Source organism: Strix uralensis, chromosome 1 (genome assembly GCF_047716275.1).
Source record: "Strix uralensis isolate ZFMK-TIS-50842 chromosome 1, bStrUra1, whole genome shotgun sequence".
Taxonomy (NCBI): domain Eukaryota; kingdom Metazoa; phylum Chordata; class Aves; order Strigiformes; family Strigidae; genus Strix; species Strix uralensis.
The window spans coordinates 51453860-51477819 of record NC_133972.1 but is presented as its reverse complement, the minus strand read 5'-3'; the positions used below and the strand labels follow the sequence as shown (position 1 = coordinate 51477819).

The window sequence follows — 23960 nt, the reverse complement described above, 5'->3', positions numbered from 1 at the left end:
TCAAAGGAACTGGCAAAATGATTTAAGGGCTGTCTCCGCTTACATTTATTTCTGCCAAAGCAGTGGCTTAATTTTCTTTGTGTGTCTTAATAAGCCACCTCTGTGAGAGGGACTCTTACTTGAAATGCTTGTATGTCCTAAGCTCAGAAGTGGGCCCTGTTGAGTGGTAAGCCGAGACAAACATCCAAAGGTGGTGTCGTGCTCAAGCTGTAAAATGAGCCTGTTCTTCATCTTCTCTAGCATCACAGTCATAAACTAGCATGACAACAGCATTTACACAATGAATTAAAATGCAAATCTATATTTTATTCGATGAAATCGAGACAAATGACAGACTTGAAGCCTGCCACAGTAGCCATTACAAACATTAATATAGTTTTAGATGATGACTTCAGCCAAATGAGAGGATGGAATGTACATCAGTGCTTGTGAAATACTATAGGAAAAAAGCAACCCTTGCCCTAGTAATGTAAGCCTAAAATACAAATTAGTGATAATTGTGCTGTAAAGAGCTAGATCTGCCTTTCGCACAAGTGCCTCCAGGGAAGCCTCCAGCCACAAGGTGTACAATGCATGGAAGCAGTCTGCCAGCAAAGGAGAGCTAAGGGGGGTCTCAAAGTATGTGGGAGAGGACTTTGCACTGCCACAGCCTAATGGGATGTGGCATCGTCCAGGAGAGTCCTGTGACAAGAGGCCAAACAGCCACTGGCCTAGGACAGAACTGCCTAGCTGGTGTAAAGATGTATTTATGCTAGGTCTGATTTAGATTGTGCTCTGCACAATCAGATCGCTTTGAAGGTTTGCCTTGTGCAATCATTTCCTTTGTCAGGAATCAGAAAAAGACTGTGAAAAGACTGTGAACAAATTGTTTAGGCATTGAAATTTAACCCTGTGGAATCCTTACAGTGTAGCACAGTGTGACACAGCAGGAGCACATTTGTCAGGGGACTGAAGCCTCTTTGCTCTCTCCGCACAAAACATATACATTAGCATTGTGTGGTGTGGGTGTGCTCCCGAGCACATGATGCAGCTATGGGTACACAGCTCCATGCCTAACCCTGCCTCCCATCTGCACTGCAACTGCATTCAGCCCTCTCCACCATTTCTGTTCCATTAGGGAAAATAAAGGCTTCACATCCTTCAATACTGCCTGGAAGCCCTTCCATTACATTTTCTTTTAGAGATTGTACAAGATTTTATTTTTAAATGTCCATAATGCATGTGGGAAATTACCGAGTATTACAACAATCTTTTTAACAGACCTAATGTTTTTCCACTAGTGTTCTAGCATTAATAATGTCAGAATATAAACACCAAAAACGAAAAGGCATTTGGTAGAAGCTAGTCAGTTCCAAGACTTTTCACTCTGATGTGGGCTAAGCAAAGAACCCAGCTGGTGTGGTTTCTATACCAGCACTCATGACACCAACAGTTTCCATCTCGGTTAGGCTCCATACAGCAAGGTACTGTGCACCCCTTGCTCCTCCTGAAGAGCACAGTCTGAGAGCACCAAGTACCTCACAGTGGGAACACAGCCCTCTGTAGAATTAAACCTTAACACAAGATAGCCCATCAGTGTTTTTGTGAACTGTTGAAAAATATGCTGACAAGAATAAAAGAAAATAGTCATTTGGAATTTGGCAGAGAAGAGCCACTCTAAATCATTTCCAACTGCAATAAGCCTTTGCTCCTGTTTTACAACTAATAGAAGAGACTATCCCTGTTTTATAAACTCATTCAGTTAATATGTTTAAGAATGTAGACAAGTTTCTCTCCTGCAGGGGTTTTCAAATATTGTCTTTCCTTGTGGCTGCCAGTATTTCAACATCCCGTTCCAGAAACACTGTTTATTACTCTTTGGGAGAAAAAACACACAAAAAACTGCTGCATGTGAGGAAAAGAAAAATGGTTAGAAGAACAAAAAATGGTAAAGGACAGTTACATATTAGGGAACACTAAAGGGCTTTATGCTGCTCCCTGCTGCTGCGGTACACCAGAGGAATAAGCAAAATGTAAAAGTCTTTTCACTCTACATAAGAAGGCAAAAATATTTCCAGGATGTTCTATAGACAGGCAAGAGCTCATACTGCCAATACCTTCACATCAATGTAATATGCAACTTCAAGCTCCAAGGGTGTTTCAACTCAATTCTGCAGCAATTTCAGCTCTTGAAGTCCTGAGCAGCCTTAGTCCCATCACTCAAATCAGTGGGACTCAAGTATCCTCAGGTTTCCTCTGAATGTGATCAGAACTTTGCTAAGTGTTCCTGCAGCCAAGCAATTCTCCTCTCTTCTGAGCCACGCAAACTTGCTGCTGACCCAAATGAAGCCAAATATCCCAGGGTCCTTCCCTTTGTGCTGTTGGAAGTTTTAAATTCACTCTATCCTTTCCAGAACAACAACAATGCATACACCAAACAGTGCATTGCTCCTTCCCTCCACAGTGAACCCTGCCTTAATTAGGAGGACTTTTGCAGAGGATGTATTATCTACCATTGCTAGGACCACCCACACTATCATGTCATACAGAATTCAGCCCTTCTATCATCATCAGATCTGATTATTTCTTTATTTAGCAGCTACTAAGACATTTGGAGATGCAAAATCACATCACTTTACTTTCTGAAAGGTAGCAGTAGGAGATATCTCAGTGCAGAATGGATTCCATAATTAGAAAAGGCACAGGGGCCAGCTTTTTCCCCCCTCATCAAGCTTGGGAAGCTATAAACAATATGCAAAGGCAAAAGGGGAAAATGGTTACAGTACTGAGAAGGCTAAAATTTGAATGAGATAATAACAAACCTTTCTTGTGGAAGGAAAAGGAAATGACTGATTCTAAAAAAGCTTCTGTGATAAATCATCACCCCTGCATGAAATTCCATTCATATATGCTGCAATATCTGGTAGTAATGTTAGAGGAAAACAAAAGGTAACAAAAACTTAGCAACAAACAACTTTATAAAGAACAAAAGACAGCTTGCTGGAATTGCTGAGCTCTTACAGCAGTTCAAACAGTAGAAGGAGATTTCAGAATCAAACAAGAGTTTCAACAGCTATATTTGTATTACAGTCATAAAGGCATAAAAGTGAAATACAGCTCTAATAAAAAATTGAACTTTATAAAACTGGATGGTAATTTTCCACCCTTTCCAGAAGTATCTCAGAATATCCAGGGGAATAATACCTGAAAAAGAAAGATTTTGTTTGTGCATTAGACTACAAGGCATGTTCTGTGCTAAGTAATTAAATACTATTCATATTTCTATTGATCAGGAAAAAAATTCTAGCATTAAACACTGGTCAAGCAATTCTACAGTTATTCCCCTACAACATTTTAAGAGCCTGCTTTTCAACTTACATTATAATTTATACTTGGAAGTCAAGTTTTCAAAAATATGTTTATCTTCTTTTAGGGCATGTAGGTAAGTGGCTAGTTTTTAGACAGGTTCAGCAGCCATAAGCATTATCTTTACTAAGGAATGTAGATGTTAACTTCTTTTGAAATTATGGCCTTTAATAAAAAAGCATGAGTTTACACAGAACCATAGCCTGCCAGACGACAATAGTCTACTGCTGTTCATCAAACACAGGCACACACCCCAAAGCTACTGTGAAGTCTACATCAATGCAAGAGACATTGATTCTGGAACAAAAAAAATTTATCACAATGACCTTCTGCCTCTAATGCCAACTCAAGGACAGAGATTATCCAACAAGTTTTCATTAGAGTAGGACACTCTGGTGCCATTATTGTCCTGCTGTCATTCAGTTGGTTTTGCACAATGAACCAACTACATGCCTCCAATATGCAAGCATCACCAAAGCTGCATTTAGTTCTTGTCTTTCAGGTTAAGAGTATCTGAAATTTATTACTGTGTTACTCTAAAAACATACATCTCGGTACATTTCTGGGTTTGCAGGCATGTAAAGTGTCACCTGTGAGCTCTGGAAGCTTTAACTATAGAGGAACACACTTCCATGTAATACGTGCCTAAAATGTATTAAAGTAGAAAACCCCAATGTTTTCACACTGAAGAAGATCCATTTACCTGGATGATTTCTGCATAATGTAACTCTTTTTAAAACTCATATTAGTTCTCTGATAGTAAAGACTTTTCAATGCATTATTATATTCAGTCTGCAAACAGCCTGAAATAACAGGTCTCCAGGACAAACCCAGAGCTGGAGTCTATTATAGCAGCTGTGCCTCAGGCAGCACAACCAACATCAGGCAATAGCACAAAGAGGCAAGCAGGAGATGCTCGAAGGGGCCCTTTTCTTTATTGCATCCCAGCCTACATGAGTAACCTTGTTTCATTTACAGGGAAAAAAAATAGCTGTAACAAAGAAACATTAATTATATCCAGAAAAGCATAAGCAAATGTTCTCTTTTCCTCTGAAGTATTAGCTCCAGACTAAAGTCTCTTTATGATTTTGCTTTTACCCATTTGACAGCCACTGGCTTTTCCTTGTGGAGACAAACAGGGCTTCCTTTTGCATGACTTAGTTTGTAGCTACTATTAGCTGAAGAACTCTGTTGCTATAATTAAAATTGATGATGCAGATTTTCAGAGCCTGTAGAGGGAGTGCATGAGTACAACATCCTTTTGATGTGCTGATGGAGTGAAGGACTGGTAAATGGATATCTAGAATCTAGGAGGGCATTTCTCTCATTATTACAATTTAGGATGGTGACATTTTGACTGTAAGCTATTTAATAGTGTTTCTGTATTCATTAAGGGCAAAGTTCAACTTGGTGCAGACAGCTGGTGTATGGTCCTTTTATATAACACTTAAGCCTCATGATGAGGCTGGGGGAGGAAGGGCAGCTGTGGGCAAAGCAACTGTGCAGGAGAGCCTCTGGACCCTCCGTACATCAGAGGAAGTTTCAAAGGAGCCTCTGAATACACTAGTTCAGACAGGTTCTTAGGGAAGTCAAGGATGCAACCAAAGATTCCCCAATACCTGTATTTTGGAGCCTGAGTAATCCATAAATAAGTTACCAAGATAAACTAAACTTCCCACAGACATTCATTAAGATGAGAGCAGTTGTGCTGAAGCCTCAGAGCCTGTCCGGGTAGTGCAGGACTGACTTCCTGGCAGAGACTGATTATTTTGGCTTTGTTTACAGAAAATCTGATTTCAAAAACAATCAGAAAAGAGAAAGTGTTCAAAAGTATGTGTCTAGCGGCTGGTGTTACCACTGGGGCAGTTAACCAAATGTTATGCTGTTTTATTAAAAACAAAATTCATGTAGAAGGTAAATTAATATTTTAAATCCTTGCTTTGTGTTGTTCCTGTGAAAAACATCTAGCAGTGTTGTAAGTATGAATTTTTTTAAATTTCATTTTCCCTACCTTACTACTTCCTCTGGATAGCAATTGTTAATGGTGTTGATATATTCCTGAAGAAGTGACCCAGGTTCTGCTTTTATTTCTTGAACCTTTTTAAGTCCACCAGTTGTTACAAAGAGACGACGTGCTTTACTGTCATGTGGTAACATCTACACACAGAAAAAGTACATTAAAAAAAAAGAATATTTTCTTTTAAAGGAATCTGTATGCTGCAAGGCTCAAATACTGCTTATCTGTTTTTAATTTAGAGGATAGATAAAATGGAACTTCAGAGGTATAACATCTGTAATGACTACTGTATTTTAACACCCAGTTGTACAGGAAAAAATCATAACCCAGCCCTTTATAGTTATAACATATTTAACATGTACTTTAATACATAACATATATAAAAATAATGAATTGAATGTTTATTTTTACGTAAATAATATTTCTTGAATTATTCCTACAGAGACAATAAGATTGTGGAGATTAAATAGATAATAAAAACAGAACACTAACATGGAATAACAACAGCATCTGTTCCACTTAAACCAAGTTATTCAGGTCTTTTATGTCAATTCCCACAGTTTAATTGTAGAGCAGAATTTTATATCATTATAATGATCTAGTATAGATTAGCGCATGAAAACAATACTGAGAATTGTTGCAAGTGAACAATGCAGCCTTGAAGCATTACATGCTACTATTAAATTCCTAGATATTAAAATCCTACAACACACTGTGTAGCCATGGAAGCCTTTTACAAACACACACACAAAGCAAAAATGTGAAGTTTCTGCAGCCAAAGGGGATGAGAAGCAGAAATGTTCAGACAATACATTCTGCGCTCCCTGAGTGATGCCAATATGCAGCTCTGTCCAGAGGACGGGAGGGAGGGAGGCAGGGAGGGAGGTGGGGGCTGGGCCAGGCGAGGGAGAATGACAGCATGTAGTCCATAGGCCCACAGGGCTGCCGTAATATTAAAAAAAAGAGAGAGAGAAAAGGAAAAAAAAAGAGAGAGAGATAATGCAAGATATCAGTGCTTCATCTACAACAAAAACAGGTTTAAAACCAACTCAGAGTTACATACTATGGGGGTAAAAGCATTTTGTAAGCCTTCACACTGGTCAGACAAATCAAGCCGTAAATTTGACTGTATCTCAGTGTAAAACAAGAGCCTCAAAGAGAAAGGGATTGCCTAAAAGGATGAAGGAAAAGAAGGATGAGATTTCTACCGTGCATATAGGCAAACAGCCTTCATTTCTCTTGTCCCTCTAGGCTGTACAAAATCAACAGACAGGTAAAGAAAAAACAGGGGACCATAGGGACTTCTCGCTATTATATGCTCCATAGAAGTGTCAGGAACAACTGTGACTGTTTCATTGTGGGAGCTGAAAAGACGGCTGTTTCCATGTATCTCCCACAACAAGAACCTCCAAGGAGGAACTAGCAAGGAGACAGGATATGGCCCCTTCCCTGCCTTCCTCCTCCACACCGTGACTCCCAGGCTGGATAAGACAGCAAAAAACTCTCTTGGAAGAGGCCCTAAAGCCAGACAGCACCTCTGAGACACAGTCCCTTCCCCCAGTCCAAACTGAGACAGCACAGAATTGCACAGACCCTGAAAACAATAGTGCTAAAATGACACAGTCCAGCACCAAGAATGGATAGCACCCCACTCTGAAGCACAGCTTGGAAATAAGGCTTTTACTGTGCTATAAATAAGCCCACAGTAGTAATACACCACAGCTCTAAGAATAGGAAATTCCCAAGCTATGGTACAGGAGAGAAAAATGCTTTTACTGCAGCAAACTTAATTTTAAATGTATACTTCAGAAGAGCAAATGCCAGACAAGTATAGTTTGTTTAATACAATGTAGGAGAAGAAGAAAAACAAAACAAAACATCAGCTGATATGAAGGGTACAAAACCACTTCAACAGCAAACAACATTCAAATCTATACACTGAGTAACCAATTACTATACACTCAACTCATTAATAGCTCCAGTCAGCACACAGAAGCAAAAGGCACTGGATTCTGCACAAATCTCCCATCTTTGTACAGACTTAGCAAGAAGACTGGACAAACCTAAGTGTTGCAATGTAACCACAAATCTGCACTACAAACAGTAGTGCTTCCAGATCTGTGATAATCAGAACTGAATATAAAGAGTGTTTTACTTGGCCATTTCCAGAAAGAACATCCCACCAAGAGAGCCTGGTACCCCCTGCTAACAGATTACACTGCAGAGTATTGCACAAAAGATAGTCTGTAGTTGAGCAGGATTCCCAACAGCTGGTGAACACTGCAGACACTGGAAATCTCCTGATTAGTTAGCAATTACTTAAGAAATATTTTGATTAAATTGTATCACTTTTTACATGCTGCACTCAAATCAACAATGTAATCAACAATAAACAGTTGCAAATTTTGAGAGGGATGAGAAAATATTTGGGATTTTTACACTTCCCTAATTGAGACTGAAAATTAATGAGGACAAAAGTGGTGAAGCCTTTATACTCTAGATTATTGTAAATACCTGGCTTAAGTCAATCGTGTACAGACAGCTTATACTTTATCTAAACCAGATGTGACTGGGATTTATGTGATACATTGACTTAGTGAAAATATTTGCACGTGGGTTAATATTCCACTTAATCGCAAGAGGCAAGGAAGAAAAGAACACCTTGCTTATAAGCAACTGTTTTCCCAGTTTTAGGATGAATTATGGCAGGTTCCAGATGAAACAGTATCCAGCTTTATCAAACAAAAGAATGGGATGCTCTAAACTGCTTCTGCAGGGGATGCTTGAGGATCCTGAGAAAACAACTGAGACCTTTAGAGACACTTCATCTTTGGAAAGATAGCTTCCTGGCTAAATGGAAAACAATTAACATATTACTCATCAAGCAGAACCTTTTCTTACCTTACTAAACTGCCCAACAATATGTTTCATAATATTGGGAGGGGCATCATGCAGCAATGGTTCAAGCGCTGGAAGATATGTGCATTTCTGAAGGATGTTCTTTAAGGCTTTTTTAGCCTATTGAAATGCAAAATAAAATTTCTCTGGTAAGACATCAATGAAAACAACAAGAATTCATGTTATATATCACTGAAGTCTGATCAAAAAAGCAAACTGATCAGAATTCTCCAAGAACATTTTCTGAATTAAAAGTATGGTAGCTATCAGGTCACTTAAAAAAGAATCAATTTTCTACTTAGATTTATTAAACCTCAAAACCTACAGTGCATCATATTCTTATTATATTATCTACAGTCAAAGTAATGGCAATTTTCCTTTGACTACAATAGAAGCAGGAGTAGACCCTTTAAGTAAATTGAAGTACTGTAATATAATAAGAAAGCTAAAGCAAAACACATTTTAAAAGATTGTATTTTAGAAGTGGCTTACTAGGAGAGTCTGCTGGTCTGGGATAGCAAAATGTACTACTGTCCAGGCAGGGAGGGAAAGAGAGTGAAACAGTTGTATATCAGAGCTCAGTTTCTGAAAACAGACTCAATGTTGACTGCTACAAGCAGTAATGACCTTCTTGGGTGGGATTATAGGTACAGTTAATTTAGCCTTGATATTTTGGTGACCACTGAAAATAACTATACAAAAGCTATTTTACAGATCTGGAACGTTATACTTCAGTGGAATGAACAGAAGCACAGTACAACAATGGGAGACCATATACTGTCATATTACTCTCTTCAGTTGGTTCACTTACTGATGATCAAAAATACACTTTACCAAACTGCAACTCTACTAGCTCCCACACAAGGAAGGCCCTAAACACGAACAGCTGCATGTTTTCAAGAGCAAAGCTTTAAGTATTTGTTAGAGTTTTAGTATAATAATATAAATGTAAGCAAATTACTACAAGGACTATAATATTTTGTGCAAGAGCTTATACTTTTAAAAAAAGTAGATAATTAGAAATTACTCCCAAGAAATTATAGCATTTATGGGTGTATGCAACTCTGATCTAAACTGGGAGGAAAATGAGGGACTAGACTGCTGTGGCTGTACCATATGATTTGGTATGCACCATATCCACACCCATTAGGGCCAGCCAGTCCTAATAAATGACACACAGCCTTTCGACACCCTACACCCAGGAAATCTGTGACTCTATGAACATCAATAAAAGTACATACCATTTAGTAGTTTTTAAGCACTTATACCTGTTGATTACAATAAACATCTCATACTGCAGATACTACAAATATACTTGCTTTCATTTGAAGATCTTCTGAACTGCGTGTGTCCATATATATAGCAAGCAGTGTGGGTAGCACGTTTGCTACTGCAACAGCACGTGCATGCGCAGGAGTATGTCTTCCAACCTGTCCCAAGGTCCAAGCAGCTGCTGCCTTAATATGATCTTCATGTTCTTCTATCAAGCACGCACACAGTGGTGGTATTCCCTGTAGCATTAACCAGAAGCACAACCTTTACAAGTCTATACCAGGGAAGGACAACTTGAAACTGATAGAGATTGTTAGAAAATGTTTCTCTATTTACACTCTTCTAAAATAAGCTATAAGAGAACGCATGCTAGTGGTGTCATATTTTTACAACATCATGACTAGTAAGAATTTTTAATGTTAATAACTCTAGTTAAAGAGAGAAACAGATTCAATGTTTTAAGTCAGAAGGCAGTTTGAGCTAACACAGAAATTCAAGGGATAAAAGGAATACACCACACAATTCAGGCTCTACTAAAGAGTAAAGGCTTCAGTTTTGTCAGACTGAAAATAAAAGAATTTGAGTGTTTACAAATCTATGAAAGCAGTTCAAGACCAGAAGGGCTCAATCACTGAGTCTTTTTTTTTTTTTTTTTAATCCACAGCACTAAATTTCAACTACTCATCCTCTTCTTGAGTCCAGTAATTCATGTATGACTCATCCAATCACTACCAGAAAGCTTTCAACTCTTGATTTGAAGACATCAAGAGATGGAGAATACCTAACTTGCATAGAGCTGTTATCGAAGTTCTTCTGGTTCAGGGTCACAGTCTTTATCCTTTCTCCACAGGATTATGGAGCTACTTAGTAGCTGGTATTTTATGCCAGGATACTTCAATAGGAATCATTTCATGCTACTTTAGGTAAGGCAAGGCTACTACTAACTAGAAAACCTTTTGCTCTATCCCATGGATCATTTTTCAGTCTTTTCTGCACACTCTTTGGGGTTTTTTCAAGATCCTTTTCAAATACAGACTATATGCCTAATAGTACAGATAATGACATTAACTTCTCTCTTCCAATAACGCTTCATCTTCCATTCTTTAATACCGCAAAGGACTTTTGCGGTATTGTCTTTTTTTGCCACTGCACTGCAGCAGAAGACCACAGCGAAGTGCTTGTCCAGTATGACCCCAAAACTCATCTTTCAAAATTCATCCTTGCCAGGATACAGTACCGCAGAACGGAGCTATCACTTTATATCATAACATCATAAATACGTAACTGCATGTGTTTATACCACAGTGCGTTTCTTTCAAATGGTTCCAGTTTAGCAAGCCCTGTCCTGAGCACTATGCACCATTCCACAAGCTTAGCTTCCCCTGAAGCAATTTTTTTTTATAATAGGCTTTGGGTTTCTTTTGTGGATCATTCATTAAAATATTTGATTACATGAGAGTTTGCACAGACCCCTACAAAATCTCTCTCTGTACTCCCATTCAGTTATGGTAGCAACCATTATTAGTCTTCAAAAATGTATCACTCAGGTGCTTCCTCATGAACTTAATCCTGGATTCATCCCGCTCAACGTCAAGCACTCAACAGCAGAAGCATATTTGCTCTAGGCATCCCTGAAAGTAGAGACAAAGACACACCCAGAGAAGAAGGGCCTCCAGAGAGGGCAAGGAAAAAGTGTCTATTTCTTCAGTTTTCAAATGCAGAGGAGCATTTTTTTTTGATCACTCCTACGTTCCTTGCATACTTATTGATGTTATGCTGTAGCAATTTTCAGTTTTTAACTTGCATTCCTACTAGAACGCATTTCTATTCCTCCATTTTTATTGTTTCGTTGTTTCCACTCATACAGTGTATTTTAAATGACTGACATAGTGTGAAAATGGGCCAACAATGCTTAGTGAAATTACTTCCTTCCTCCTGTCATTAGTTAGCATTATTCACATCAGAATATTATGTCAGGCACTAATTTCCCCTACTGCGAATATTGCAAGTTCTCTCCCGTCTATAGCATTGCCCAGCAGAATTTATTTAAACCTGAAAATGTATAGCTTATCTCATTTGAAATGTCACTTGTGCAACTGAATCAAACAATACTACATTAGAAACTGAGGTCAAGTCTGAACAGTTCTGTTGCAAGACTACTCTACTGGTACTAACAGTCATGCTAGTGCAATGAAGAACGTGCCATTAAACATTCTTGTTTCAAAAAGGGTTTTGATGTAGCCACAAATACTCATTTTAAGAGGAAACAGACCATAGATATTCACTGACTTATTTTCTGTACCCATGCAATTGCAACAGAAAAATCACGTACTGTAATACAAATGCATGCTCTCAAACTAATCCAGGACATTTTATAAAAGGTTCAACTTCATAAAGACACACTGATCAGGTTACCACATAATTTCAGCCATAGCAAGCAGCAATATTTGGAGAAAGTGCATTCGTCAACAGCAAGTATATAATTCAGTCACAAAAGACATTCTCTGCCTATGGTAATTTGTATCTCTTTCTCAGAATACCACTGAAGAATTATAGGAAGACGACAAAGTGTAGCTAACCTTGGAGACAATCACTGCCATTGACAGGTTCTCCGAATGAGCTGCTACATAACCAAGCATCATGATGCCAGGCAGTCTGACAGTCCCTCTGCAGCTGCCAATACAATCAATCACAGCAGCAACTCCACCTGCATTTACTATAAACTGTGAAAGCTGAAAAGATAAACGGAAGAGATTAGATACTGTGAAGTATCAACAGGCATAAAGCACTACATTAGAAAAGTCTTTAAATTTATTGCTCCTGATTTACAAAATAAAGCTGGAATAAGAGTGATGTATCATACAGACTGTTGGGCACTAAATGCAGTATCAAGTTCTCACAAACGAAGCTGTTTTGCTACCCTGTTTTTGATTGACTTTGTTGCAAGGAAAGTGTGACTCTGAATTCTTGATGCCGTCGTATAGCATGGAGTGACACACTCTCAACTCCATTAGTATACACCAAAGAAGCATGCAAATGACAGCCCAATACATGAATGCCATTGAAGACACACCTACTGAGCAAGATATTCTTTCATAGTAGTGCCCACTCATTCCCAAGTCAACATCGTATGTTTTGTGCAGGGACTGAGGGCAAGACCCACTCCTCCTCTCACCTGCATTCTAGATGACCTTTGCAGCATAAAAGCCATTGTGGATCCCCCCACGGAAGCATGAAGCCAAAGACAACTATCATGGATGTGCAAAACTGACTTGGACTACACCATTCTGCCATGTTAGGGTACTCTAAGGGAGGTGTCCAGGGAACGCACTTGATGAGTGTGTTTTGCCCCAGGATGCCAAACTATATAGCCTTGTTTATAAATTATAATCAAGCTATGGCACATATTTCTTTTCAAAAGGTATCACTTCTCAGATCACTTCAGGGACAGCAGTAGAGTATGTATGATCTCAGCAATGCATAGAAATTGAAATAATTTCATATTATTATTATTTTCTTCTATCTTTTTAGGTATATTCCATTTTTCCCAAAGATTCCAAAGCAAAGAAACATGTTCTTAAAAGTCAAAATCAAATTAACAAAACTGAGGCATGTGGATTTCCAATCCAGTTGATTTCTGTAAACATGAAATCCACCTTTGGCTTAGAGCCTTTAAAAGGGGACTGTTCTATTTATGAAACAGCTAGATAAAATTTAAAGTTATTGCTTAGGAAAAACTGTTCACATGATTATGAACTGCAGCCAGTGACGACCAAGTCCAATGTCTGGGCACAGCTATGTGCACTTGGACACACAGAGCTCCTGCACAGACACACTCCCTGGTGCTGTAACCCTCAGGCCCTGCTGCAAGTCCCCCAGATCCTGACCTTCACAAGCATTTTATTGCATATGCAGATAGAGAGCTGAGGTCCAAAAGCCACAATGCTCACGTGACTGACACAGCCAGCTCCTCTAGCAATATCATTTGCCAATCTGTCTCTGCTGCAACATGTGTTGCTTGAATAGAGTTGCTCAGAGATGGACAGAGATCACTGTCACTCAAGTTGAACGTGATTGTGCCTTCCCACTGGGAGTCACCAAGGCACATCCTACAGCTCCTTTGGAGAGCTGCTAGAATGGCCAATTCCCCTTGCATGGAGGTCCTGTGCTAGCAGCTCTTCTAACTTTACCTGCAGTCTTGTGAGTTTGGGCTCTGGATTCTAACTCTAGTGGTCCCCTTTGATAACGATCATTTCTTCACTTTTTTTGAGAAAGTTAAGTTGCATTGCTCATGAGGTGCAGAGAGAAAGCAGAAAATGTGACAAGACTGCAACTTTTAATGACCAGCAGCTTAAAGACTAGCAGGCTGAAGAAACAGCACAATATTCATGTTTAAACACTTCTCAATTGTGAAGCTAGTATCATGATTTTGAAATGGCTGCACTCAGCATTAGTGCATTCCACAAACACATTGCTTGTATTTCATTTCAGAGTCATATTTAAAGCCTGTTAATTATCTCTATGGTCTGACAGATTAACATAGTTATAATTATTTAGTTTTCCTATTTATTTTGTATTGACTTTGCCAAACATCCCCACATTCTTGTATCAATTATTGGCAAAACCACTGCAAATGCTGAGACTCAAGTTACAAACTCAAGCTAATAAAAGAAACTACCACCAGTTTAATAAAGTAAGAGAATTTTTGACCTTCATTGTCATTGGAAAAATAATTAAAATGTGATCCCAGCACCCCAGAAGATTTTTTAAAAAAGACACACACCATCTATTATTGTTATAGGATGATACTGTCATTTATTAGCTGCTATCATGACTTCTGTGAGGCTTTTCTCATGATATTTTTAATATCTAGGACTGACAATACTGTCAGCCTAAAACTCCCTCTCTGTGCAGATATCTTATGGAATGAAGTAGCTAGGTATACATGATATGATTCCCAGTCTCCTGACCCAATTCATATTCAATACACATCTCTTAATATCAGCAAGCATTTCCATATTTTTCCAATGAACATGCCAAACAGCTATTTGCCCTCCCTTTCGAAAAGCAAATGACAGAATAATCCTGTATTTTATTTAAAGTGTAAAATCTAATGATATGACCTTGCATTTGCATTTTCAAGGTTTTACCTCAGGCGTATGCTTTGCTATCTCTCTAATTAAAGTTGCACCATTTTTCTTGACATATTCATCTGAGTCCTTCAGGCATGTGAGCACAACTGGGAAAATTTCTGCTTCAACCACCAACTCTGCGAGATCCACTGAATGCTTTGCTATTTGGCTTAGAGCTGACAGCACCTGACGCTAGTAAATAAAAATTGTTATAAAATCAATAGTATACAAACATCCCACAACACACACTCCTCCTGCACACAAAAATCTATTGCATCAAGGAAAACAAAGCAGGATAGGGAAAACAATTACAGCTATTTTACAATTCACTGAGTCAATTCATGCACGAATATAATGGCACAGAACATTCGCTGGTTCCTGAATAAAAGTTTCTCCTTTGTTTTATCCCATTCAAGCTTGCTATGTATTAAAAAAGGAAAAATATATATAATTTAAAACTCTAGTTTAAAATTTACTGAAATCTATGGAAAGTATCTTTATTTGCATAAGTTTGGTCTGTCAGACCTTAAAGAGTTTTTATCTTTTTGTTTGAAGTGATATTTTTATGTTGTCTTCTGTTTCTGTTAGAGTAAGATAGAAAAATTATAAAGAAGTAATTTTGTCAATTAAACTCTAGTGATTAAACCTTCAACAACAGCTATTCACATCAGATACTACATTCTAAAATACAATAATACATTTAATATTAACTCGTTTATAGTATAATCTTAAGTATGCAAAACCTTTTTTGGAACTCAACTGTGCAAATTTTATCTATTAAAAATATCTGTTGCATTCTTCATATACTACATAATTCTTAAAAATATTCATACTATTCACTTTAAAGATTAGTTTAGCTGTTCCTCACAGAGCAGCAGTTTTTATCCAGTAGCTAAATCTGTGAATATGTTCAGAACTCTTTGTCACTAACTATGCTGTTACATTTTGTTAATGCCCAAAACAAGAGCTTCCTAAATAAATATGAATACCGGTGTCTTTGATTCAATATCAAGTAATGACTGGTATAATGGAGATTAAAAAAAAATAATTTTTAAATGTACCTTCAGTTTAGCATCAGGGTTCAGGATCATCTGAGCTAAGTGAGCGATAGCTCCTGCATCCACTACTGTCTGTGCTAACTCTGGAGAATGCTTTGAAATATCACTGAGAGTTGAAGCAGCAATCCTTTTCAAAGCAATTTCTGGCTCCTGGATACAGAGCACTAAAAGAGGAACAGCGCCTGCATCCACCACAGCTTGTGACAGTTCTGTAGGTCCAAGGAAAGTAATTAAGTGAGTATGGGTGACTGACCCTTGTGCAAGCCATTTTTCACCCTGACAGATACAGCAAAGGAAAAAGGGGAGGGTGTAGTTCACTGTCTCGACATCTGCATTTCAAATCAGCCCTCCTGGTTTCATAAACCGTGTGGACCAATCCACAACTGAAAAGAATGCAGGTCAATAGATGGACCCCCATTTACATGCACACATTTGAGGTAGATTAGGCTGAAATGGTTTGTTATTCTGTTTTCTTTTTCTTTTTTTAAAGTAAGCAGATGTCAGCTGTTTAAACCCTGGCTATTCTACACTGATCAATAGGAAAGCATTTTATGCATGGCTAACAACAACACAGAAAGCCAAAGTACCAAAATTTTACCAACCACCTAATTAGAGAGCATTTTACCCTCTTTAAATGATAAGCAGATATTAGCATAGATCAAATGCCAAAAACAGAAATACAAAAAACATACATAAAAGATTTATCTTACATAAAAGATTGGGAAAATGGAACTTGCCGATCAAAACTAGGCTTTGCTACCATACATAGGACAAGACAGAATTTATACTTTAATGACATGAAAATGTTATCATACACAATTAGACAAATGAGAAATATCATCAGTGGGATATTGTGTGTCTGAGATTAGTACAATACCCTTAACTAACTGCACCTTAAATAAAAAAGGAAAAAAAAAAAAAAAGAAAATCTGAGCATATGATTAGCTGACATGGACAAAAATTACACTATTAGAAATTCATTAGCTCTCTCTGTGTATGCAGCATTAATCACAGTCCTAAAATAAGAATTACTGGATATCAGAAGCAAAATTCACACTATAACCAAGTTGTGCTATTTTAAAATAGTGCTGAAAAAGTGGTAAAAATCATGGGGGATTCAATAATCTATTAGGTTCTTAGCTCAGTTTTGCTACACCTTATTATGCATATCCATTATTATCTTTAACATTTATCTTGACTTACAGTACCATGGCAACATATGGCTGTTGTATTTCAAGACTCTAACTTAGCTTTTGATTTATAGTCCATACATAAAGAGATTTTCATACTAAGAAAAATATAGCATACTTCATTAAATATACATAGACTAATATAGTTTTTCATGAAATTTGTAAGTCATGTCATCATTACGTTGTTAATATCCAAATAATATTCCTGATCAGATTTGTTTTCAATTAGCGAGTTATAGCCACAAACTCCAATACATGTGATAAGTCAAATATTTACACTGTATGTCATTTTATGATATAATATTTTAAAGAAATTATATTACCTTACAAAATAATAATGCAGTAATTTTTAAACTAATACTAAATTAACCCTTCAGAGTTCACTTTTCAAGTAACTATTTGACTGAAAAGGTAGAGTGTGCATCCTCTAAATATACATAAATCTCAACAAAGCTCAAATCCTATATCTTCAGTTTTACAAATCTGAAATGAAATGTACCTGAAACGTATCTGAAAACAAACCTGAAAACTAGCTAATCAATATAAGCGGTATAAGCTACAGTCAGCTTTTCATGGAAAAAGCCATACATGATTTCTCCCAACTGTATTTTGATGCTGTACACTGACCAAGTGGAATACATCATGAACTACTGACCAACAATCCAGATTAATGCATCCCACTGCCTCAGAAGCAAATTCAGAGCAATCAACTCAATTGCCTACAGTCTGCTAGGAGATGCCAATATCAGGAAAATCATGTCAAGAGGGACAGGATGCTACTAGAAGACTAGTTTATTTGATGCCTTATGAGCCAAAATCATGAAGTTCAAGCAGGGAAAGAGCAATACTTTAAGCTATGCCCAGACATGAAAAAGTAACTATAAAAGTTATTTTAAAAGAGCAAACTAAATCTGATTCAATTTAGATCAGCTCTTGCTGTTAGAAGTCCGATATCATTTAAATACTGATGGTTACTGTTGGTCGCAGTTAATTAAATGGCTGTTCTTCCAGTGGTGTTTAAGGTTCATAGCTAGTAACTTACCACATGGAGGGCTGGACGATGTGTCAAAAGACTGACAAGCGGTAAACAGACTATCAGAAAAACAGGATCTTCCCATCACATTGCCCTGCAAACTCAGCTCAAAACTATGACTCTAAGTATTAATTATTCTATGATAATTGTAATACTTTCTCCTCAAAGAGAGGCCCACTTGGTAGAACACTTTTAATTCAGACTATTCACCAAAGGATTCATGAAACTTTGCTATCCAATTACAAAACACAGACAGAAGTGGGAAAAAAATGAATGCTGAGGAAGAGTTAAAGGAGAAAACACAGTTATCAAGAAATTTTTAAAAACAAATACTCAAATAAAAAAACTAGAACAAGTTAGAGAAAGACTTTTCTGAACACTATGACAAGACTGCATTATAAGGGCACAGACAAGACCAATAGCTGAAGAGGAGAAAGACAGCAGAGAAAAACTAATTAACCTCATTTAACTCCACAGAAAGTTACAAAAACCCTGGGCTTGGAACTTTAGTTTGGGGTACAGCTTACGGAACCTGTCCAACTAGATGATGATAAAGTAGGACTTTTCCCTACGTGAGTGAAAGTAGGAAATGTTATTCTACATCTGCTCAGAGACAAGAAAACTAAGACTCAAACCCCATCATAAATTAGTTGATTTTGTCCAGAACAATATGAGGAAGATTTTAGCAAATGGAGATACTGCAGACATGAAGACAGACTGACATGGAGGTAGAAGACAGACAGATAAAGAAAGACTTTAGAGTCTAAGATGTCACCAGTTCAACCAGAAGCTGTACTAGAGTTGTACCAATTTACCTCAATCTCAATACAAAAATACTCATCAGGGACTAAGAAATTAATTCAAAGTAAGTTGAGGCCTAGTCATGGATTTATGTGAAAGCGAATGAAGAGGAGTCAGTAAGATCCTGACTACATACCCACTGAAATCAATGGGAAGTCTTACAGGATTGATCTAAACTGGTTTAAAGTGTTACCAGAAAAAAACCAAAACCAAAAAGCATACTAACATTAACGTGTTAGCAGTAATAGTATGGATAAAAAAGATTAAGGAGAAAAGATAGAAAAGATGAAGGTGAGAAAGTGAATGTGCAGGTAGTCCCCAGAGAAGGAAAATCAGCTCTGAACAAATGCCATATTCACATAGTGGAGCAGCAGCAAAACCTTCTTTGCTTTGAAGCAAATGCAAGTTTCAGTCCAGAGCAGGGTTCTCAAACAGACCCTGCTATGCTGCCAGGTGTATCCACAGGAAATAACAGGTTTTGACCAAAACAACCACCAATACTGTATTTTTCTGAGGACTGCGTGATCATGTAATGGCCACATAGAAAGGCTCTAATCCCCACAAGTAGTCCAAAGGCTGCACTTCAAAATCACAGGTTTATGCAGACCGCTACAGCCACAGTGCTAAAGATTCCACTGGAATCAGCTGGAAAACTTTTCATCAGGAGAAGGATGGAGGTCACTAATTATAGAGAAAGTTTAGATCCTGAAATAAGACAAAGTTACTGCTAGACTCAAATCCCTGAAGAGCTGAGCAACCTGGTCTAACCTTGTAGTTGACCCTGCTTTGAGCAGGAAGCTGGACTAGAGATCTCCCAAGGTCCCTTCCAAGCTGAGCTATCCTATGACCCTAATGGTACCACTGTACGACAGAAAATAAGCATAACTTCACTCTCAGCAATACGCTTGAGTATAGTGTTGTTTATTTTTGTTTTCCTGCCAATTTACAATATGCTGAAGCAGGTAAGAGATTATTAATAAATCACACCTTTTATGTAGGCAAAGCAAATGGAAATCTAAGTTATTTGCATATCTCAAACATAAGAATTTTACATTTTAAAAGTAACTAAATATGGTATAAGTAAAAATCCACAAAATACTCTTCATGGACCTGATAGTATTTTGATGATATTTGAAACACTTCATTGCTACTATTTGTATTTGGAAAAAAGTGTAATGAATGGCAAAATAACAGCACACTAATCTGTATACTTTGGAGTAAGATCAGTGTCTGAAATTCAGCTCAAAGCGATCTTCCAAGAAAGAGCTGAACTGCAATTCCTGTTCCTAAATTTTGGAATCCAACCTGGCAAGATTTCTAGTATCTTGAAATCTCATGAGACATCTGTCTTAACCTAAAATCTCAGAGGCCTTCTGGAGACAACTGTCCACAGAAGAACTGCATTTTAAGAGATTGTTGTATGAAGACAGTAGGGAACTGGCTAACCAGAGAATGTTCTCATCAGGAAAAAAACAATAAAGAACTCTTGATTTCTCAGAATGGAAGTCTTCTCATGGGAACATACACTGCACTTCCTAGAGAGCAGCTTTACCAGGTCATGGATGGAATTTCTGATTAAAAGCAGAGAGACCCTCCCATTGCAAATAGTTATTGCCAAATGCCAGGAGCATTTGCTTGCATTCAGGGAGAGAGAGGTTCACATCCTGCCTAAGACAGATCAGGACTTTAATCTGTCTCCCACATACATCCCAGACATATGCCCTAATTACTGAACTTTTCTTGCTGGGGCAAATAAGCCTCCCTAGCTCCATAGTCTTTTCAGGAGAGAAAAAAATCTTGTCTTAGTGTTGTCCCAGTTTGTTACTGAAACAATTTTTGAAACTGAAAAACCTTCCGTGGGTGGGGAAAACCATTTCACACCCAACTCTATTTTTAGAATTTAAGCTGCAATATATGTCCACAGACAGTCAATGACAGAAAATCATAACTGTCAAATTTTGGCAACACAAGCATGTGAGTCTAATCCAGAGTTTCTTGAACAGTAAACACCAGATGTTGATAAAAACAGGTCCATCTATCTTTGTATCCCATCTCCAACAATATCCTGTTGCAAAGGCATGCTTGTAGGAGTGTAAGAAACATACCATACACAGAGTGATCTTTGTTAAGTATAACTCCTCTACTTTCAGTAATCATTTTAGAGACTTCCTGTGACTCTGTTATAGAGGAAGGTAAAATCCCCCAAAGTGGCCGTAGCTGGGCAGAGGAAGAACAATTTTTTTCAAGTTTTTGTATTGTTTTGGGGTTGTGGGGGTTTTTTTAGCTGTTTACATCTAGTGATCTACGTCCTGATGCTTGCAGCTTGGTAGCACTTGCAATTTCAACCCAATTTCTGAAAATGCTGTTCTTACTGCTGGCATAAATTGAGATGAGACATGTACCCATTCACTGTCAGTGAATAAATAATTTATAACTATGGAATAAAAATTTGTACAAGGAGTTTGTTGTCTTCAATACCCCCACATCACCTCCATCTTTGCAGACAATGCTATCCCAGAGTGAACTGGATCACCCTAAAGATCAGCCAGCATTCATGCAGTGAATAGCATGAAGGGTAACTGAAGTGAGTCAATATTGATTTATTGACCTAACAAAACTACAGAAATGTTTATGTTAAGAGTAACACAGACACACACTTACACTACACACATTTATACAAATGAATACTTTCAAATGACACTTAAACAAATATCTCTTAGATGGAAACAATGATTATTTTCCACCAAGGGTGGGATTCAGACCCGGTAACCAAAAGATAAAAGATCTTTACCACAGAGGTGCCCCAAGAATTAATTTGTTCCCCAGAAAAAGCAGTCTGTTAGGAAGGTGTTGACAACTTTGGAGTCCATCCCAATAAGGTAACCCTTTCTCTAAATGGGAAGGGGAAATCCCCCATGTCTTCTGCAGTCTAACACTCCATATCGATTAAAAAAAAGAAAGAAGAAAATCACTTCCAAATTCAGTCTTACGTATATTTACAGCCCAAACCAAACAAATTCGTAAGTTAATATTATGATCCTAGAATAAGTTTAATTTTAAACAATACAAACACAAGCCATTTCTCCCACCCTTTCCAGTCTGCAGTTTTTTCCCTCAGTTCTTTGATTCATAGCTCTAAACTTTTACATGAACTATATAAATAGCCGGTAAAAGAATTATCAACCACATGGATCAGCTTTTAAATAGGAACATGACACTGCCAGGGAGTTATACAACTGCTTGTGAGACAGCAGTGAACTGCTCAATATCGGATTCCTAGGATCTATTCCTGACTCTCAGAGAAGAGTGTGGTCTACTGGCTAACGATAATATAGTCAGCGCAATGAATTTGGCACGTTTATCCTGCAGGCACTGCTGTGAGCTGAATGAAACTTGGTTCTGCCTCGGCTTCTCCATTTTACTATGTAGATAAAAGAAGAAATAGTGTCGAGCAAAAGAAACTTTGTTCCACAGTAACAGTTACGCAATACATAAAGATTCTGTAATTTCTTCATGAAGGAGAATAAAGCAGTGTCGTTTCCTGGCCACAGGCCCAATGCATCTCTTCTCAGAGCACCTCTCATAACTGGGCATCGCTGGTGTCAGATATGCCGGTTTCCCACAAAAGGTATAGCATTGTCAGACTGGTATAGTTAGAATATAGTTTTTATTCCAAATTTAAAATGTTATAACAGTAGAAAAGAAAAAGTATCTTGCTCTACTTATGAACATTACAATAATGCAATTTATTATAATTCTTTCATGGCATTAAGCTGAAAGATAACACATGTGAAACCTGTTACCTGAATTGTGTCGGGCAATATACCCAAGTGCCCAAGATGCAGCTTCTTTGACTCCAGGGTCAAAATCTTCCAAGCAAATCACAAGCATTTCCAGTGCTCCACACTGAACTATTGCCTGAGCTAGCTGTGGAGAATGTTTACCAACTGCTCTTAGCACAAATGCAGCTGCCTTCTTGTAGAAACGCTACACAAATTAGAAAAAGAAAAAAAAAAACTTTTACTAACATCAAGTAGTTTAAAGCACAATACAGTACAGACATGCATAATTTAGACTTTTTTAGTAGTAGCAATATCTCATACAGATCCAAATCAGGACCACCACAAAAACAATGAACCTACAGTCTTTCTTTGAGACAGCTCATGATCTAAAATTTGCAGTAAGTGCATAAACAGACAGAAAAAATGAGGGCTAAAAGGATATGGGGAAAAGATAATAGTCTAGATAAGTCTGTTTGTTTAAGTGAGTAGTGAACGATAAGAGCTGCAAAAACAATAGCTCTTAACATATTTAACCAGATTACACAGGTTATGCAGGGCAAGCTCCTAAAATAATTCTACCCATCCATGACACTTGCAAGGTTTCACCATTTCTAATGTATATACCCTCACATCTCTATGAGAAACATCGTTTACATTTACAAACAGGAAACCGAGACACAGAATTCTATCCAACAAAAGGGTTTAGGATCTGAATCCTGAAATGCCTAGATACTGCCTAAGCCCACAGTTAAGATCATAAAAGTCCATCCCACCAAACACCCAACACTGGATGATCCTTGGTTTTGAGCAGGCAGCCTGAAATTTTACTCCTGCATGTGTCCAGAAACAGCTCACTTTCAACAGGACTAAGCACCTTGGCACCTCTGTCATTAGTTCAAGCAAAATTCAAGCACTTGTCTCAGTTCTACCCATCTCCCTCAGTGCTGGACTAAATACATGTTTTGAGCATATATATAACATATGATGTTGCACACATCATGGGGTTCCATGTAAACTGCAGTGGTGGTTGTAGTTTCTTCTAAAAGTACAGTTAAAGTCTTCCCCCCAAAAGCCACATTTCAGTCTCCTGCATTTTCACAACCATCATTGGGATGTGGAAGCTGAACATTAAATTTCTTCCTCTGCCTTCCAGTTTCAAAATCCAGAGCCCAGTTAAAGTACTCTGAAGCAACCAAGTTGTGAGACAGTTCCTCTCCCTCTTGAAGCCACTGTGCAGCAAGGAGTGCAAGATTCATTGGGACACAAGTAATTACTGTTCTGTCCATGTGCCTGGAGTACGCTCTCCAGCCTGGCAGCCATCAGATCATCCCTATGGACAAGCTCTAGAGGGCTCTCTCTCCGTGTGCCAGCTGGCTTTAATCTCATTCCAAGATGCCTGGTTCTCCCCTGCTCTGCACAGGGAGCCTGGGCA

The 23960-nt window shown here is 37.9% G+C and overlaps 1 protein-coding gene across 4 annotated transcripts in view; it reads right to left on the bottom strand.

Annotated features, from left to right (window-relative positions):
• Positions 1–285: 285 nt before the first annotated feature.
• Positions 286–23960, bottom strand: part of SPAG6 (sperm associated antigen 6) — a 37826-nt gene continuing 14151 nt past the window's right edge. For 2 of the 4 annotated variants that reach the window (XM_074865988.1, XM_074865998.1), the window contains 8 exons: positions 22550–22733; positions 15726–15931; positions 14683–14856; positions 12112–12264; positions 9580–9771; positions 8264–8380; positions 5357–5502; positions 286–3183 (listed from right to left, as the gene is read on the bottom strand). In XM_074865988.1, the coding sequence (XP_074722089.1) occupies positions 3117–3183; positions 5357–5502; positions 8264–8380; positions 9580–9771; positions 12112–12264; positions 14683–14856; positions 15726–15931; positions 22550–22733 (1239 nt within the window). In that variant the 3' untranslated portion in view covers positions 286–3116. The remainder of the gene's footprint in view (positions 3184–5356; positions 5503–8263; positions 8381–9579; positions 9772–12111; positions 12265–14682; positions 14857–15725; positions 15932–22549; positions 22734–23960) is intronic. The other 2 variants (XM_074866008.1, XM_074866017.1) reach the window with 2 other exon arrangements.